The 20,613-nt window shown below is 40.7% G+C and overlaps 1 protein-coding gene across 1 annotated transcript in view; it reads left to right on the top strand.

Annotated features, from left to right (window-relative positions):
* Positions 1-740: 740 nt before the first annotated feature.
* GYPC (glycophorin C (Gerbich blood group)) overlaps positions 741-20,613 on the top strand; it is a 37,726-nt gene continuing 17,853 nt past the window's right edge. The window contains exon 1 of the mRNA XM_026852934.1: positions 741-959. Coding sequence (XP_026708735.1) covers positions 926-959 — 34 coding nt within the window. The 5' untranslated portion in view covers positions 741-925. The remainder of the gene's footprint in view (positions 960-20,613) is intronic.

The raw sequence follows: 20,613 nt of genomic DNA, 5'->3' as shown, positions 1-20,613 counted from the left end.
ACAACTACATACCACTGATCGCAGCATAGCATGCAGATAGCAAACAGATAGCTTTAAATGGTAGAAAAATGAATGAGGAAGCTGGTAGCCTAGTCCAGGCTGAAAAACTTGCTGTGGTGTATGAGTAAATTGACCCATGCAGATCAATAAATATATCCTATTTATAAACAATGCCTCCCTGCAGATTAAAATAAAAATAGCAAAACTTGGAGGAAATCAGTTGTATCACTGAGGCAGATATTAAATGCTTTGCTCAAAGTACCATAGGAAGCCTGTGTCAGAGCCAGGACTGGACTTACTTGTGCCTACAGCCACAGGTTCCTCCTGTTCTGAGCACAGTATAGATTCATGTTATATGCTGACATAACTACGCTGACCTAGTAAATGTCATTCGCAATTTTCACCTGTTAAAAGGACAGAATCAGACTGTGAATGTTAAGGGTGCTGCTGGGCAATGAAAATTGAAAGCCCTACTTCCAATCTCTGATAACAGGCATTTTAGGAAGGGAGTCAGCAGCAAGTTTTGCACTTAATATCAACAGCAGTGAGTAGGGGTTTGGGAAGCGAATCTAATAGGTGCCTCTAGATTTGGCTAAGAATGAAAAGAACATTTTCTTTCCACTGGTTGCTGGCTAGTAAAAGCAAAGGGGTGGAATACATCCAACTTGCGAAACTTGAATACAGTTACTGCTATCTGCAAATGGGTGCCCCTCCCCGCTCATGTGAGCTACACAGGCAAAAGAGAATGACACATGTGCTGTTTCCTTTTCCAGTTGTAAAAGGGTCAGGAGCCAGGCAAGGAGAGCCTGAACAAGAGGAGCATTTTCCTGGGCTCTTCCAGCTGTTCTGTTCAATCCCGCCGTCGGTTCTGAGCAGGGAAGAGAGACTGTCAACACAAATAAGGCATTTTTCAAAGGCGTAAATTATGAGTTACCAAAACAATACGACATCTCAACCACGTGAGTACCCTTATCTCCCCCCCTCCTTACAATAAGAGTGGATTTATCAGTCTGTCACTTAAGGAAAAGATTGTTTAATGCATTTCGTATGCAAAAAAGAGAAAAAGGGAAAAGAAAAAAAGAACGCCTGAGACTAATCCTGAAGAAAAAAAGCTGTGATGAAACTGTTTTCCTTTTTTATTCTTTGTGTTTGTGTGCGCGTGTGTGTGTGTGAAGAACTGAAACGGGCTCTGCAAACTCTGGCTCCTGAATAGGACCGAGCAAAGTTAGTAACATTTCCGCCTAAACCCTGGCTTAGAAAAGTTTCATTTGCATGTTTTTCCCTCCCCCCGCCTTCAGGAATGAAAATATAGAGCATTTCGAAAGTGTACTGACGCTTTTCTAAGATATTAATGGTGCTGCCCAACTTGTGTTTAGAGTCTCAAGCTGTCTGTGTGTAATATGAGACGCAAGCCACAAACTGACAGTCTATATTTAAAGCCACAATGTGTTTCAGCTCCTGGAAATTTAGAAACATGGGCTTAAGGACTAGCGAATTAGTTTCTCAGCAAGAGAGGGTACAGGAGGGCAAGTCCTCTGCTGGTGTAACTCTTCATATTTCAGTAAATTTGAAAAGAGGGAATTTGGCCCAAACAGGCAAGTGCGCACAGAGGGTCAGCTGCATCGTGGTAGTGTTCATTTTGGGACAGTATTAAAAAAAGGGAGGAGAAGGGAGTGGATTCTGATTTGATAAGAAGGGAAAAGTCAATGGGAAAACTCTGAGGTTTCAGTGATGCAATAGCTCCATATCTCTTCCATGGCTTTAGTAAGGTCTTTCCTGGTTTAGTTCAAGACAGTAGCTTTGCATTATTTTTAATAACCAAACAGCCAATAGCAGAATTATTTATAATACGGTGGTATCAGTAATGAAGGCAGAAAGTACAGATGGCAGTGCTGGGACCTGCCTGTGATTCAGGATTTGATCCAGAGATTTCTGTAAGAATATTTGTTCTGTATGGATGTTGACACTGAAATGTTTCCCAAGCTTTGAATAAGGCAGGCTGATCCAGCAGAAATGACACAGTGAGCATCATATCTGAAATCCCGACCAGTAATTCCTAATTACCCTTTAGTCCTTTTTGCAAGTTCTAACCAACAATAAAGATTAGATGCTAGCTTTCTGTTCTTTTTTTTTTTTTTTCAGCAGTTTAGAATATTATAGTTTGGTTTTTGCTGTTTCTGTTACAGTTTGTTTTCTGTCATTGATAGGAAAGAAATACGCAGGCTAATTCAGGATTCTGAAAGTCTGGGTTTGGGAAAACTTGAGTAAATTACTATTATTGGTGCTCTCCAAGCCTGTGCAGAAGGATGGTCATGACTCACGGAGGTGCATTTTGCTCATTGTGCAATATCAACAAGGCTCCAGGCTCAATCATGTATCTTTAGTAACAGGCTTGGCCAGGTGACAAGTCCAGGACCAGCTCTACAGTTCTGAATACATTGCAAATCACTTCTCTGGCAGACCCAGGCTGTCAGAGGACACTGGAGAAGGCCCTAGGCTGGATCTGGATGAAGAGTTAGTATGCCTTGGGGCCTTTTGTCTGTTCATAACAGAAAAAGTCTGATGCATCAGGTTCTCTTGTTTGTTCCAAAATCTGGGTAGGAATTCTCATCTTGATACAATTTAAGGTCATATAAATGGCTTGCAATCTAGCTAGAAGAAGTATACTGACTGAAAAATAGTGACCATCTATGCTTTAATTGCTCTCATAATTTCCATTACTAATTCAAACAGAATGTTCCTGTATTTTTTCTCAGTCTTTGGGGTTTTTTTTGTTTTGTTTTGTGTTTTTTTTTAGTTACATGGACAAATTTACAGATTAAGAAAAACATTGAATCAGAGGGAAATCTGGTATAATATTCCTTTTATAATGCAAGTTTGATGCGTTGCTTTTATGATGGCTAAGGTTTTGGGGTAGGTCTTGGGGAAAAGGGTCTTATTTCTTATTAAAATTCCATCAATTTCTGAAAGAAACAAGCTATTGTAAGATCAGTCTATTGACAGGCACTATACAGCATGGACAGCATATATTTGCCAGAGAGGCAGAGTAATTGGGAATATGAATTTGCTTCATAACCATAGTGAGAATCTTTGAAATGGGTGTGAAAATGCATAAAGAAACAACAAAACCTTTGACTATACTGAACATACTAATCCTTTGCAGAGTACCTGGGGGTGAGACCACAAAGCAGCTGCCTACTGATGTAAACTGAACAGTGTTAAATTACCTAATTGCTGATGTTCTTCACTTATCTCCTTGTATTTGCTCACAGCCGATAAGGATTTTTTATTCATTCTATAAATACAGTATGATCCTGGCAATCCAGGTGGGAGCAAAGTACTGTTTCAGATTTAAGATACTCAACTCTGTGAACCCTGCCTCTATACAGGGATGCCATACCATCTAACCTCAGGCACTTCCCATGCCCATCTCAGATATCCCATCACTCTTAGTAGACTCTGTATACTCAGCAGAGGCAAGGGAGCCAGTAATTCAGCCTGCTGCTGTTAGGCAGCGTATGTATATTTACTCCATCATTCATTGCTAAAGGACATTTGTGTGTGGCTGGAAAAAAAATGGAATACTTAAGTAAAGAAGTCTGCTACCAAAGCCAAAAATGGAGCTGGGCTTAAATTTTATTGGCCCAGTTTGAATACAACGTTGTGCTGTGAATATATCTCCAGTTTCTTTTTTTTTCCCCATCTTATTAATATTATGATATAAAAGGGATCTAGCCTGACTGCAGGAATGTGAGCTTCCTAATTTTTCACTGCATCACTTCCATCTCTGCTCAGATATACAGGCAGTAGCTGCCTGACTTACTACAAAATCTGAGGGATTCCACAGGTTTGGCAATCTCTGTTCAGACTGCAGCTTTCATCCTCTTCCTTTTAGACTGCAGTGACCCAGTTCCAAGGCAACAGGACAGCTCAAATGAAGTGAAGGACTCACGCAAATAAATGTCACCAGGTCAAAGGTTTGGTCTGGGTAGGCAGTGATCTATGCAAAGCTGTCTTTAGGGGTCAAAGGTGTCCATCCCCTCGAAGAAAGCGTTGTGCACCTTACAGGATTTAATCTGTACTGGGCACACTGGGAATGTTTTATCTGGGCCTCATACTCCAAATGCCATCTGTCAAAGGAATTAGTGGTTAAGGACAGCAGTTTTTGGAGGCTTCTCTTCCTCACCACCTACCAGCAGATAAGGTCTTCCTTCTGAGTGGGCAGGGAAGCAGTGTGGTCGTGCTGTGTAGAAGAATTGTCCCAAAAGGAGGCAAGGCTGGGCTTCAGTCCAGCTGCAGAGAGGAGGAGGGTCAGGAGCAAGGTGAAGCAGCGCAAGCCGTGTGAGCTGTGTGCGTTCCATCCCCATTGCCAGCTGTAGTTCGGCAGTAGCCCAGGCGCAGGCCCTGCCCTGCTCCCAGGGAGCAGACCCTGGTGCTGCCCCTGTCCCACAGGAGGTATCAGTTCCATCGTGCCCAGCTTCTCCACCTGCTGCAATGACAGCCAGGGCTTCTGACAAAAAGAGACAAGTACGTGTGGGCTGTCCCCTCCAAGGAGGCTGAGAGCCCGGCAAAGGTGGCCCCTGATAAAGACAAAGCAACAGCTATGAATGGCAAGCGGGGTTCTGAGAACAGCCTTGCTCCATCTTTAACTCATTGTGAGATGTACGTTGGGACTGCAAAATGATCCTTTAAATGTTCCTGGAGTAATACCACTTACCTTTCACATGGGGCCTGCAAAAAGCCACAAATGATCCCTGTAGACTTTTAATCATGTTATTCACTGCCTTGGCAATAGCTTTGATTTCATTGTCCTTAATCAACAGAAGCGCTTGTCTGTGACAGTAACTAATAAACAAAAATGAAGGCTATTGATTATGAAAATTTTGGTCTTCACTGGTAAACCTGTGAGCATTTATAAGCAAGGAAACCTATAGATCATAATAACCTTTCATTTTTAGCACAGAAGTCTCAGAATGTGTCCCACAAGCATTTATGTAAATTGAATGCCTCTGCTTATATATTTGTCTCCCACCACTGTGCATATGAAATGGAAAATTTGGCTTTATACCCCAGGGCTCTCCCTGACACCCTCATGAGATGTTGATGTGAAAGTCTGCAAATTGAAAGGATCAGAATGTACCTGAAATTTCAGTAATTAACAGAAGATATGTTGGCAAACTGCTAAGATGGAGGGAATGGGGGGGATGTCCACCCAAACAGGATTCTGCTTTTTTAAAATACACAGTTCTCAGCATTTCTGGGCACTGCTTTTCACCAAAAAAAAAAAAAAAAAAAAGCTGATTATTTATACAGTAGACATTAAAAATTCAGGTTATGGCTGGTTATGTGCTTAAGCCTATTAGTATTACAGAATTGTGCGGTGTCTGCATCTCATTGCTGATACTGCTGCACCTTTCTTTCTAGGCTCTCATGGAATATACGCTGTATCCATCACTGTTCAAATAACTGAGTCCAATCAGCAAAGCCTTTTGTAAAACAGGCTTTCAGGACTGCATTCTCTAATGAAAGTCTGTTTGTGTGTCTGCTCTGTGGAGTGCCTGTCTCTATTGTTGGGGAGGGATTAGTATTCCTATAGCATAGAGAAATTCAAGCCAACAGAGGGATCTGATTGTGCTAGGTGCTGTACAGGCACCCTTTCTTCAAAAGGCTGTTAGACTACATAGAGAGGACAGATTACAGGTAGGAGAGAAATGATGGCTTTTCAGGGGCACTGCTGGAGATGCAGATTTTGGCTATGGGAAGGCATTTATAGCAGCCAGGAGGTAGGAGTTAGTAAAGATTCCGGTAGATCCACTGGGGCAACAGTTCTTTGCTTCCCACTCTCTAATTTTGTAATGCATGTTTAGGAAAAAAATGTAGCTCAGAAGTAATTTAGCAATCAGGCTATTTGTTTCCCACAGAAAGATCAGAAAACTTAAACATGGCATTTGGACTAGCTTCACATTCAAGTTGTGATAGGAAAAGCATGAAAAATTGGGGGACATGCAGATGCTGCAGTGACAAGAATACATGAAGACCTTAGCTGGGCAAGTATTTGGACAACAGACAGACTACATTTACTTACTTCTGAAAGACTTAAGTTCTGAAGTCAATGAATTTGACGGTGTTACCCCAGTAATGAGTTGATGGAAAATTCACCAGATGCTAAGCATTCTGAAAAACTGCTTGGCAAATGAAGAAAAGTGGCACTTGAAGAAATCAGGTTTGGTTTGCCAACAATTTATGAACATGAATGGAGAAAAGGACTGCCTTCTCTGGATAATTTATTTGTAACCATAACTCAACTGCAGCAAGTAACAATACTGCAATGTTATAACAACAGACATGGAGCTCTTAATTTGTAGCTGAAATAAGATCTGAACTCCTCCGTTTCTCCAAGAGTCAGCATGATCTAATCTTTTCAATATTAGCATGGAAATCAAATGCCGTCTGCGCTATGCTGCTCCCTTATTGCAGATGTACCTTGCACGTGTAGTTTCACCAATGAGACATCTGGCTAAGTGATTTTCCTCTTAATTAATCTTCTCATCTGCAAAGGAGGCCAGTTTTTCATATCTTCTTCTCTTCTGACATATGTTTCACCACAGGGTTCTTCCTGATGAAGCAGAAAACTTCACTTAAAATCTCAATGGGTTAAACTTGTTCTACTGCATTGAAGTTTTAAAGTTGGGTGGTGTTTTTTTTTTCCTTCTCTCTCCCTCTCTTTTTCATCTTAGGAAAAAAAAAAAATCAGTTATTTTGTGAGGGTCTACCTCTTTCTTCTTCAGATAAGCCCTGAAATGGAGTTAAGCTTTTTATCAGTAAGTTGCAGGGGGGCTTTTGAACACACCCTGAGACAGCTCCATGTTATTACCATGAGTGATGAATGCCTATTTTACTGAGAACTGCATGTTTAAAATGTCTAGTTTTATGAGGCAGTCCACATTATAAAGAGCATGTGTGACAAGGTCACAGCTATGCAGAATCAGACATCACAAGTCTTTACCTATGTGTAGGTGTTTAGATTTGCAAACAGAGACAACTTTAGTAACATCAAAACAAAATGGATTTTAATTCTTTATATACCTACATACATACTCACAGAGTGTATGTATATATAATATAGTGTATATCTGTAAGCACATATATATATATACAGACATGCATATATATACAAACCACCCTTTTCACTACTTATATGGCTTTTCACAAGTGAGACTTCTGGGTATGGAGAGTTTTATTTCCCTGACTACTTCTCTGTAGACAGACCAATACCCACAAGCTCACGTTTCCCTTTATATATGATCGATACCTTCAAAAGTAGCAGAAAAAATGACTAGATTTTTGAAGGCTTAGCAAAGGCATAAACTCAGTAACAAGAAAGAAAGCAAGAAGATGATTTGGGCTATTTACAAGAAGTTAGGAAACATTACAAAATATCCTTTTTACATGATGTAGTAAAACATTAGCAAAACAGCCTTATGCAAACTGTCCCTTGCAAATGCCAGATTCAGGCGTGTCTCTGCTGACTGTATATACAGTCAGAGCCTAGCAGCTATTAATGGTATAGATCACCCCATGTTTTGAATTTAAGTATCTACAGCTTTTGCCGAAATCCATCTTGGAGACTATTACAGAACCCATGTCCACATAAACAAAGATCCAGAGAAAAGTAACGATAATGATTTAAGAAACAAGGAGGAAGTAGGTGTTTCATATGGATCAAACTACTTAAAAGGGGATAACCCAGATTAGGAAAGGCCAAGTCTGCGTTCTTCTTCAGGCAGTGAACCCTGCAAGTTAAAACCTCAAGCAGGTAGGAGATTTGGTCAGATTTGTGTTCCTTTAGTAGGTCATCTGTACTAGGAGAACTTGTTAGTTGCATCTTCAGGACTGTTTTCTAGAAATACTGATCATTTTAGCATATTCGTTCTGAAATAGAAATTATTCTTTAAAGAATAACTATCTTCCTTTGGAAACAGAATACTTATTCATTAATCAATTCAATCACATTATGTAATTCTGTGTCCACCTCAATTAGTTATGGGAAAATGAATTTAGACTGGAATAGCTTTCACAGAATTGTTACTCCCAGTTAACTTGATCCCTTTGTGTAGGCAAATTTGTTTGTACGCAAGAAAAATAAGCTTGTTTTCTTTGCAAAAATATTCTTCCTACAGCAAAAGCAAATGCTTCTCATCTGCTAATGGGATGTTTCCAAAATTTCAGTCATTTAAAAAGGGATGAAAAAAGCAGCTCTTGATGACCAACTTGAGCTAGACCAAATAATCTTTAGGTAAAACAAATAGCCCACAAATCACTTAATCGCAGGTGATTAAAGAGTTACATGTATGAATGAGTGCAGGGGAAAAATATTTCTAGTGGATTGTGAAGAGTTATCATAAAAATGTGGTCATACAAGAATTCAGGAAACGTGTATGTTTTCAAAAATTCTGAAGTATGTTTAAAATGACACTTTGTTTTTTAATATTTTCTTTCTATTTTCTGTATCAGTATATCGTTGAATTCTGCTTTCAAGGTTTTCTTAGCATGTATTAGGGCTAGAAACTTACCATTTTATTATGAAATTATATTTTCAGTAGAGTCTGTTATTTCCTGAGGTTTTAATAGCCAGCACTCATGAGCTAACAGAGGTGGTTGTTCTAACTATTGATGGTTCATTCAAATGTCATGATCACAGTCCCTGTCCTATCCAATAGAGAGAACAGAAAATTAAATTCTTGATGTATCTTTGACGCAAGGATGCTCTCAAAGAGCAGAATAGTCTCTATCATTACGTCTCTCTCACACCTGCCCTCTCAAGTTGTCTAGTTTAGGTATCCTCTGTACCTCCTAATCCATCCTCTCTGTCCCTTTCTCAGCCCACAGGTAAATGCTCATATCTCAGCATAGGAGAGACACGCAGGTCCCAGTTGTTAAATGCCTTTTCCTCCCTTCTTTTAAGGACCTTCTACAGTCCTGGCAGTGGGAAGGAAGAAAAGCACAGGGAAGGAAGACATAGATCTTTCCCTGTCATCCTCTCGGCTGAGGCCTTGTTTCCTCTGGGAGTTGCCTTCTCTTCCATCTTCCTCCCTCTTCTCCACTGGTTTCTCTTTGCTTTCTCATCTTCACAGCTTGCTATGAAACAGCACCTCCCCCCTCCAGATCTTTCCTGTCATGCCATAGGAGTTCTTATTTACAGCACACTTTTTACATTCTGGATCACACAATTAAGAGAGTTTATTATTGTCTGTCTCTCTTGAATTTTCATAATTATGTCAATGGACTTTGATTTTTGGACTCTGTTACATAGAAATCCAATTTTCCCCTCACTGAACTCATTGGGATTTTTTATTTTAAAGATGACTATACTACCAGTTGCTAATGGTAATTAAGCCCTTGGTGGAAACAGGGGGATATACACAGGATTAGACTGCATCTCTACAGAAAACCCTGCATAAGCTGTTGAGCAGAGCAGATCGAGAAACAAAACTGCCATTGAGAGACATGCTTCCATTCCAGCTTCCCTTCTGCTTTAGGAAAAGGGGAAGTCATGGTTTTCTCACTCTTTCAAAACCACTCAGTGTGCTCTGCATACCCTGTTGCTTTTATCCTATCCCTGCTCCAGTCATGAAGAAGAGTGGAGTGAATGGCTTCTGCTAACATTAGCATGGCCAAGAAGAATAATACCAGGCCAGGGAGGAGAAGGGTGCTTTGTCCGTCCTTGTGCAGGCTGTGCCACCGAATGGAAAGGGACTAATTCTTCTGAAACCTTTTTGATTGCCTTTGGCATTTTCCCATCTCCCACTGAGAGGTGTCCTCTCTTCCATATCTAGAGCTCAAGCAATGGTTAGTGTCAGGACCCTTGATTATTATTTTAAAAATGAAAAATCACTTTCTATCTCATCTTTTGTAGGGTTGGATGGATCTGGTCCCTCCAAACACCTCTCCCATACTACTTACTTCCCCAGCCACCTCACCATATCTCCCCATATCTCATTCTCAAGTTAACAATCCCACACCTGATCCAAGAACCCAGTTCTCATTTCTGCTTACTTGCTCTACAGGGAACAATTTGAGATTACTTCAAGTTCAAGTCATTACCACAAAGGCAATGATGCATGGTGACTTCGTGTGTCAGGAAATGGAAAAGATGGTGGTGTACAGCCCCAGAAAGAAACTGGTTTACTCACAGCCTGGGTTAGCCAAGTCCTTACTCTGTTTCCAGCTCTCCAGTCAATGACTCCTTCCTACTTATGATTAATAGCAAGCTCTTACCATCTTTCCTCTCACATCCTTCCCATTCCTTCTTAACGAAATACAGTCTTCTCCATTGCATAAATGTATCCTTTTTGCTTTGTTTAGTCTGTAAATTGCTCAGGACAGAAATTATGTCTCCTTCCATCTCCTTTCCAAACAAAAGTCGCCAATTATTTGTGACTTCAATGTTTATGATAAGGGACACTATCCACATCCGTCTTAACAAGTTACGTCTTCAAGTTGATCATTCTGGGCAGAGATTTAGGCTTCCTGAAGCATAAAGATAAAATGCAAAAAAGAACCTTAGGTGTGACATCAACTGGCAAGGCATATCAAGTTGGAAGGATTTTAGAGGTTTCTCCTTGAAAATATTTTTTCCCCTAAACATATTTATTTGTACTCTCTGAGACAGTCTCTAAACTGTGGAGATCAAAGCAAGCTGGAAATCTAGCAGAGTTTTTAAGTGTATTAAAGGTAGTGTGATTCAAAGCCACATGCTTGAACATTTAAGCACCATGGAAGAAATGAAGTAGCAGGTGGTAATACATGTAAATATGATTGTTCTAATCTTCATACTTTTCAACTTGTCAAAGCCTAACTCTGTGACACAGTGTTTGACAAAGAGCAAAAAAAAAGGATGCTGCATGCGCACACAGACACACAGGAGAGCATAAAACCCAAGGACACCAGCCAGCTTTGGGTTTTCTCTTTCAGCTACATTTCTGATCTTGTAAGTCACTTACAGCAATAAGGACATGGATTTACCAGACTTATGTGGAACCTGACAAATTTGAGCATGGAGGGAGTGCTTCTTGGGAGGTTTGAATACAGAAATACAGTTCTCTGCTGCACATTTTTTTGCCAAGGTAAAGAGTATAAAATGTCATCCACTACAGACTAGTGGCATTTTGTAAATGTCTGCATATTGTGAATAGATATAACCAGTTTTTATGTTCCTCACTTAGCAACTGAAGAATTGTGGAAATATGTTCAGGTGGTTTCAGAGAGTCAAAGTGAGACAAAATTAGATGATTCTTCTTTTTATTACTCCCAAAGAAATGAGAATATAATAACAAGAGGTGTCCACCAGAGCTAACCCCTTTCCTACCATAAGTTTTGGTGTATGTTTTGTGATTAGCTCTAGCTGCAAACAGAAAGCTTCATCACCTGAGATCCTGACATATAAACAAATAGTTGACCATTTGTGTCTCCTCCATGTTTCTGCAGAGCTTCTCAGGAAATGCCCTACTCACTGCAAGTTATCATCACATTGCTAAACTCAGTGGTGTTGAGATACTTGTACCCTGGAATTTGAGATTGTTCATACTGATTTCATTGGACTTTGGATCAGAATTTGCTGATTTCAGTTCTTCACTTTTAAATATTATGCTACTTCAAATACCTTGATTTAGCTCACAGCAGCCTCATCTACTATTAACAGAGATTTTAATGAAGGCAAAGTGATTTCTCAGTGTTAACTAGAACTCTTGTAGGAAACACTATTGAAAGCAGGAGGTAGTGGAGAGCAAATAAAGATAAACTGATCCCGTATGCTCCCAAAGAAGAATACTTCCTGCTGAGTCAAGGTTCTTAAACATTAAGAAAAGATGCCTATGTCTCCTGAGCTCATTCTCCCTGTGGATTAATGATCCATAAGGGACTCCTTGTACCAAGGAGGAGTAAATCACCCCTCCCACTTTTGGCAGGCAGGAATGCGACTGGGGAGATAAATGCTTTTGCATTTCTCTGAACTTTGTTGTTACTTCTCAGTAAAAGATTTCCCCTTCTGGAATGCATTAAAATCTGTGAATCTCAGACAAAGACTCTTCTTTCTCCTCCCATGTTCTGTGTGAGATGCTTAATCTCTGCATCCTGGGGACATAACCATTTGTGAGCTGGAAATAGAGCATGAACCAAGCCCTTCTCCTCTTGGGGTGCCTTGTCTGATTTCCTTTGCCTGCAATGAATGAAACCTTTCATTTCAACAGCATCTGACTTGTGTCAGAAGGTTCATAACAGACTGCAGCAACAATGGGGTGGAAAAGAGGGATGAAACTGTTGAAAATGTGTCACCGCTAAATAAGTAAGGATCAGCTTTAAACATAGGGGGAGAAAGCAAGAGAAGGTATGATTGCATGACACTGTTTTTAAGGTAAAATGCAGCCTGGACTTTTTCCCCCTACTCCTCTCCATGACTTGTATTTCCTTTAAGGAAAAGGTCATGCCTTCTCTCCCTAGCTGCTACAAGCCCTTCCCAGGCAGGAAGCATATCCTGTGTCCTGTTTTCTCCAGAGGCCGGTAGTGGAGCAGGTGAGAGCATGACTTCCACGCCACTGCTTCTACTGTGCTAGGAAAATCTCCCTCCCTTTCAAATGTGGCACAGCCCAGCCCCAGGACCTTGCAGAGACTGTCAGCTGCTGGAGGCGGCCAGAGGGGGAAATAAAAGCTACTCCCTTTGAAGGTCTGGGTGCTTGTTTTTATCAGAGATGAAACTGCATCAGTCATTTGGGGGAGAGCACATGTCTTGTAATTAAAGATTGTGTCTGTGATTCATTCCAGAGGAGAAAGGTATATTTTCCTCATTGAATGAAGAACTTGTATAGCTGAAGGAATTCAACCTTGGGAGCTCAGCATTACTGAAGGCACAGCTCGTGTCAGGGAGCAAGGCACTCCCCTTCCTTGTTCCTCCACTGAATGAGGAAAATGGGCTTGGAAGCTGGAACATCTAGCACATGCTGTTTTCCACCTAAATGATTTCCTTCACAGTTCACACCAGAGAAGAGGCTTTCAAACTCTAAGGGATCAACCCCACCAGTCATGACCTGCTGACTGCAGCACAAAAGGTCCAGGACTTGTGGGTGGATGAGTGAAGTCTGCCAGGGAGATACTGATAAATGTGGGTGTCCAGTTTCACAACTGATTTTGTTTGCCACTGTTTGGTACATTAAGTTAACAGCTTGCTGTCTGTGGGCATGAGCATCTATATCTCTAAGAGGCTACTTCTCCCCCACACTGAACATAATCCTGGGTGAGGGAAGATGTAGCAAGAAATGCAAAATCAGTCCCCTGACAGGCGCAAAGCTGTGGCACACCAGCTGTGGCCAAGGGCAGTATATTCTCTCCAGACTACCGGGGCACCCATATCTATTCCTTCCCATTCTCCATCCCTGCTGGGATATTTCCAATCCAATTTCTAGCTAATGGGATTTGGTAGCAATTTTTCTTATCCTCTGTTTCGCTGCCATTGCACAATGAATCAATGTTGTGGTGTTACCAGAGCTGCCTGTATGTCTCCCTTGGCCCTCACCAGCTGAACGTTAGGTTACACCATTATTAAGGAAAAAATATTATCTTTCCCAGGGCCACTGACACTTCTTCCCATCTGCTACAGTATCCATGACAAATGATTGCCAGTGTTGGTTTGATCCTGATGGTGCTGGGTGTGCAGGACTTAAATGCTTTTCCAGCTCTGCTCATGAAAGTACTGTAGTGAGCATGGAGCTGATGGTCCGTCTGCCCCGTTAGAGCCAGTAGCAGATGCCTAATGGAGAGTTAAAGCACAAGGCAATGATCTAGGGATCTGAGGCATGGGAAATTCTTGAGCCAGAGTTAGTATTTCCGTGTTTAAAAGGTTGCCTTGGGGTATAAAAGCTTTCTCGTTTTCCAGAGTTTCTCATATGAAAAACTTTAACCTCCTGCTCACATCCAGACTCAGCGCTTGGCAGGACTGAGCCTTACCTCCCCCTTCTCCCTCTTCTTGAATGAGCTCTTTTAACTTGTAGCTGAAGGAATTCAGCCTTGGGAGCTCAGCGTTACTGAAGGCACAGCTCATGTCAGGGAGCAAGGCGCTTCCCTGCCTTGTTCCTCAGGTAACCACAGAGCCTCCAGGAGCCACGCAGAAATGCGTGTGGCCATGGCTATCGGTTTGTCCCCTCTAACAGCCAGCCGTGCAGCAGGAGCTGGTAGATAAAAGCCGTTGCCTGAAACTATCCATGCAACTCCGCACAGCACGTGGTTGCCGATACGCCTAGTCCCTGCCTGGGAATGCAAGCAGGATAGGAAAAGTCTGTGCCGTTCTTTTTTCCCTCATCATTCAGTGGAGCTCCTACTTGTAAGACAGAAGTGTTCAGTGGGAGGCATTAAGGAAGCCAGACTGCTGTGTATGTCCCTTCTTTGTAAAGCATGTGCACATCCTAGGGAACACTTCTTGCTGACTGTCTCCTAAAGCAACTCCCAAGGAAAAAAAAAAAAAAAAGCTAGAAAGACAAGCCTTAGAGCTTCTGTCTGTGTGTTTAACTCCACTGGGGGTGTCAGGGACATGGGGAAAGGCTACCATGTCTCATGAAAGTAGCTTAATGGGTTTAGAAACACAGACATTCAGGTCTTGTGGAAGAAGGAATTAAAATTGACAGACAGGCTCTGTAAAACTGTGGGCTGTTTTAACCACTTCTTTCAGTTTTCTATTCCATCCATGTAGACAGAACCAAAAAATGCAAAAGGGATGTGGACTTTACTCCTCTCTGACTCGTAACAGATACATACTTGTGTCCAAACCTTGCCCTGACATGAAGTACAGCACAGCTCCCCCTGAAATAAACTGTAGCTCACACTATCTCGGGGTGGAACTTGGCTCTTAAACAAAGTTTAATGGGAGTCTGCTCTGGCTGAACTCTACTTATGACTTCATATTTTCCAGGGCTGTACTAATGCTGTTGGTTTGTTCATTTTTCTTTTTTTTTTTTTTTTTTTTTTTTTTTTTTTTTTTTTTTCATTTTCTTTATACTAATAGGTGTTTCAGTGGGATAACTTGACCTTATGATAATGTTTCAAAGCAGACTTCTCTGGAGGCAATGGTAAATAGTTTGGGTTTGTTATGAAAGGGCTTTGAGAAATTTGCAGATTCTCTTCTGGCTACTTGAGAAGTCAGGGGTTTGCAGTCTTAGACAGTATCAACTGGTGAATTAAACTGGGAAGTTGGAAAACAGAGAGGATGGACACAAGAGGCTACATATGATGATCTTGATGATGAATCCTTGGTTCTATCATGTTTCTAATATTCATAAAATAGATTTTTTAAAAGCTTTCACCATTGGCCCAACTGAGCAGTTGGAATGCGTGGGAGATCTGTCACCAACTTCAAAGGGAGCAGAAGCAGTTTAACAGAATGAGCTTTTGCAAATCCCACCTTGTATGTATACCATTTGGTATTTCACTTTGTGTATTGGAATAGTGCCCTGCTTTGATACAAGTCTAAATGGGACAACAGTGACTTCTGCTGCTCAGCTGCAGTGCGTGACTGTTGCTGATTCAGCTGTGAAAGAGCAGCATCCCTCCAGGCAGGGAGGGAGGTAGAGTAACAGCTCTGCACTAGGGTCCCTATTTTGACAGCTGAGAGAAGGGTCTTAGTGCATTCCAATATATTCTTACACAGGGAATACCAAGCTCAACTTTTTCCATGGCCTTCTAGAGCTAATGTATTTCAAAGAAGTGACATGGCTGTAAAAATCTTGAGTGTTCTGTTCTATTCAGAGCAATCTAGCAAGGAAATCTCCAGCTTTATCCAGATGTTTTTCTCCTTATGCTTCTCTTTTGGGGGACTTGTTTTTTTCTGAGTGCAGATTTGTAATGTACTCCACCTGCCCAAAAGAGCATTCCTGCTTTTTGCCCTCTCTCTCTGCACCTAGCAAACCCCACCCAGTTAACAGATCGACAGACAGCCAGGCTACATGATCACTTTGCCAGTAAGTAAATACCCACCACCTCTCCTTTTGGTGGGCTGGTTTTCTGCTGGGTCAGCTTGAAAGGAAAAGGGTTAGGAACGAGAATGCCCTTTTCTGCTGGAATGTAGCAACCAGCTCAAATCACAAGAATTCACTCTCAGCTTTCCTGCATGTATATTTCATACCTTCAGGAAAGGAGCAGACCAAAGGCTTTATAGTAAGTCAAAAATATGTTGATCAGAGAAGTGCCATAGCAAGCATTTGTTGCTATTGAAAAGTACTAAGCCGTATTTCTTTGCTTAATGACACACATTAATCCTCTATTGAAATTGCCAGGGCTGTCCAAGCCAAATCTGGCTTTAAAGGTTTAAAATATAGTCCAAACTATAAAAATATAGCATTCTGACAAAAAATTAAGCTGAAAAAAATTTCAGCAATGTCCCTTTGGTTTTTCCTTTGCTGTTTAAACCACTAAGGACATCTTCTACAAGCCTTGAAATGGTTGCAAAAACATGGCATTTTTTAAATTGGTGACCAAAATATTAATATTATCCGAGTACCCACTGCTACTTCTGTTTCAGTCCAGTTTCCTAATGAAATGAGTCTTATGTGTTCCTGCTGTCTATCTGTCTGCTTAATCATCTGTTCATCCATCTGTCACTTCCCATCAAGAACTTTTGGATCCACTGTTTCAACCACATTTGAAAGAGAAGCAGAAGCCTCAGAAATTATTATCATTCTCCAAGTTGTGTGAAAGTCAACATTTGTCTACAGAGAGCCATTCAAGTGAGCAGTAACCCCAAAAGGACTCCTTATCAGGAGACTAAACTAAATGGAATTCTTTTCTAGTTAGGAATGTAATAGCACCAGGTTTTGGCACAATAAGATTGCTTCCATAAACATGACTTCAACTTTACAGGCAAAAGCAGAGTGTAAGACATTATTTAAGAACCTGTAAGAGAGATCTAGTCTTTCTGACCAGTGCATGTTGAAAGCTCTGCAAAAAAAGGCTTTGGAAAGGGATGGTTAAGCATTCCTAACAGTAATGGTTGGGATTTATTTTCCCTAAATATAGACTCCAGAAAGCTAGGTTTCTAATCTAATGTAGTCTTCCAGGTTTGCTGCTTGGTTGACAGGAAGACAAATTCCCATCTTATGCCCCAGGGTTCATCATACCTCAGTTGAAGCTGAATGGATCTTCTTGAAAGAAGGCATGTCAATGGAATGGAATGGAATGGAATGGAATGGAATGGAATGGAATGGAATGGAATGGAATGGAATGGAATGGAATGGGATGGAATGGGATGGGATGGAATGGGATGGAATAGAATAGAATAGAATAGAATAGAATAGAATAGAATAGAATAGAATAGAATAGAATAGAATAGAATAGAACGTTCCAGTTGGAAGGGACCTACAACAATCACCTAGGCCAACTGCCAACTAGTGTCCCCTCTGCAGCACCTGTGGAGAAAATTTAGATCATACAAATTCCTTTCCAGTGGTCAAATGTCTTGCCAGGTTGGATATTAGCTCTCCACATACATGGTACTTAGCATTCATGTTTCACTAGGAGAGAGGAACATTAGTAATGAGCTGTTAATGAATCTCACAACAATATAAATCCGGCACTGAAAAACATTCAGTATATGGCTGCAGTGGAGGCTTTTTCATGTTCAGCTCTCTTAATGCATTCAATATGCTATTTGTCAAATAATGCCAGACAACTGTCCAAAAATAATAGACAAGCAAGACTTTTTTTCTTTTTTTCCCCTCTCTTTTTAACATTTTTTGCGCAATCTGTCTAGAATTGCTCAGATGAATGATAGATGGTAAAGAAGTTTTGCTAAAATTACTCAACTTGATTCAGACAGCTTGGACGGATACGTAAACGCTTTTCAGATAATAAAATGGTCTTTGTCTTTTTAAATGGAGCAGATATGCAAAAGAAATCTGCATATTCATTGCAGATTCCTTGGAAAATGAGAAATGTTGTTGCCCTGAGCTACTATTTGCCTTGCAAGTTTCTAAGGTGTTTCAATATGTTTTATTTTCTTTGTTTAATATGCTCAATATTTAAAGCATTTGGAAGATTGTTTCTTCTAGAGATATCTCCATTAATAATATTAACCTCATCAGTGCTCCAGGAAAGATCTCTGTGTCCCTGAAGAGCATATGCTAAGCATCCTGACATTTCCACTTGGAATGCTTAGTAGATGGTGCCTTAGGCAAGCACTGGTGTATGAGCTGGATGTAGCTGAATACAATTCATATCAAATAAGCTAGGGGATGGAGCACAGAGAGCTCCTGTTTCCAAGAATTGTCACCTTTTTGCTTTGCTACAAAATATTGGTGGTGGGAATGAGACATAAAAGAAACTTGCCCATGCTGGGAAAATGATTATACATTTCTAAGGATAATAGCCTGGCACTGCATTCTTTGAATCATCAGGATAATATCTTTGTGCATAACTTTTGATTTTTGCTAGGTTCCAAGAGATTTCTAGATGACATCACCTGTAATTTGATCATATCACCTGTAATTTAAGCACAAGGTCAAGCTTTTTCATCTGAAAATGAGAAACAGACATTTATCAGCCTTAATAGAGTAATGGCCATGTTTCTTTCCTTACACATAAGTGTTCATTAAAACAAGTTTTCTGCCAGCAATAGAGCCACTGAAACACTCCTGCTTTGGGATTTGTGTCTCTGGCCCCTAAATCCCACCTGCAGCATACACTGGCTCCCTCCCAGAGCAGCTCCCTGCAGGAGGGGAAGCACCTTGCTTCAGGTCCTCTGGATCTACGGGCATGATGGTTGGAAAGCACGTGGTGACTGGAGAACCAACTGCTGCTAAGCAGAGCTTAAAATTTTTGAGTCCTTGCTGCGTCTCCTTCACTGTTGGACTACCTTAGTCTCCCTTTTCTCACCAGCCTACACTTTTCATGAAAATTGTGGCGAAGTGCTTATCTTTGCCTGTTCTTCCTTTAAAAACAGTTGGGATTGAATAATGGAGTCAAAAGTTGTAAAGGTTACAAGGACAGTCAGGCACACATCAGGAACAGAGAAAATCCATGCAAAAATGCTGCTGAATATATTCAGTGGAAATATTTCAAATACTAACAAACAGTTCAGTCTGTCTTAGTTAGGGGGACTAATTTTAACTAATGTTTGTCTTGAATAGTGCTGCATCCATAAAAAGGGTATGTTTCAAATGTAAACTAAAACCCAAACTTAAGAAGTTAAGGTCATAAAATCAAGCACAGCAACATTAAGAAACACAGAGATCACCATATCCTCTGATGACATGGTCAAAAGGTCTGAAAGTCAGGACGGAGGCTGGTAGACCTGTTAGGTACAAATTAAAAGCACGTCTTGGTAAATAATTACAAGCAGTTTAGTAGTTAAATTGTCTTACAGCATCATATAACCATTTACACAAGTGCTGGGAAGGAATTATCATGTCCTCTAAGACCTCTTGGCCTCTGACTTTCCACTGAAAGGTTCTGGCTCAAATTTTTATGCTAATGTTTCTAACATGCAAAGTTCAGGTCAGTGAGGTGTTCTTCTTTCATGCACTGTTTCTCAAGAATTACAAGTTAAGTATCTGTTGCAGGTGGTCAGATGGCATTTCACTATGTCCATAGTCAGCTTCTTTGATTACCTATGATCATTTCCAACATTTGCAATGGTTAATCAGTGAATCCAGTGACTCCTTTCCATTCAGCTTTGATCTCAGTGAATATGCAAATTACTGTTTTGTTCCCATTTTATTTCAACAAAAAATGACTAGAGCTTGAAATTGTTGACTTTGGAGGAAAGTCAGACAGAAATTTCACTGGATATTTAGTGTTTCTTTCAAAACCTTCCTGATTAAAAAGCCCTCAAAAGGAGTACTCTGATGAAGAAGGGGAAGCAGGGAGGAAAACACATGCAGGAAAACGTCCTGATCATAGACTGGACCCTATGGATTTATTCATACCATCACTTCTTCTTTAATGAAGCAATACCAGGTCAATTTATCTTCCCCAACAACATGTTGTACATTTGGAGCACGAACCAACTTTGGTGGTTGTGGAGGAAAAATGTAAATGATGGCCTGGTTAGATTAGCATAATTCCATGGAAAAGTAAGGAACTTTTTAGTGATATGACTATAAACATGAGACAGACAAAACAAGGCGCAACTTGGAAGGTGCCACATGCAGCATTTTTTGAAAAAGACTAGACCTTCTTCCAGGTCCACACACTTCATGCACCCTTGGCATGAAAATAAAAGAAAAAGTGTTTGATCTTCAGACATCAAGCAGCTTTCCTATAGGAGCACAGCAAAACCTGTCCACTATACATGAGCAGCAAGACCACCACTGAGTGGACCTTGGTGGCTTGCTACATCCCATCCCTAAAATCAAGATTTCTACAACATCCTTTTGTGAGCTTCATTGCCTGCTTGCAAAGGAACTCCAGTGCCAGGGAAGGAGCTCCTCTCTCTAACTTCTCCTCTGCTCTGGTTTTCTTCTGCTGACCCTGAAACCTTATTATCCTTCCTGATGCTATAAGAAGCAGATATATCCATATGAATGTCTCTGTCCATTTTATTCTGTATATACACATCAGTGTGAATACTCAGGACAC

Source organism: Athene cunicularia, assembly GCF_003259725.1.
Source record: "Athene cunicularia isolate RWA chromosome 7 unlocalized genomic scaffold, athCun1 chr7_part1, whole genome shotgun sequence".
Lineage (NCBI taxonomy): Eukaryota > Metazoa > Chordata > Aves > Strigiformes > Strigidae > Athene > Athene cunicularia.
Note: the sequence above shows the minus strand (reverse complement) of the source record. Positions and strands in the feature narration are given on the sequence as shown.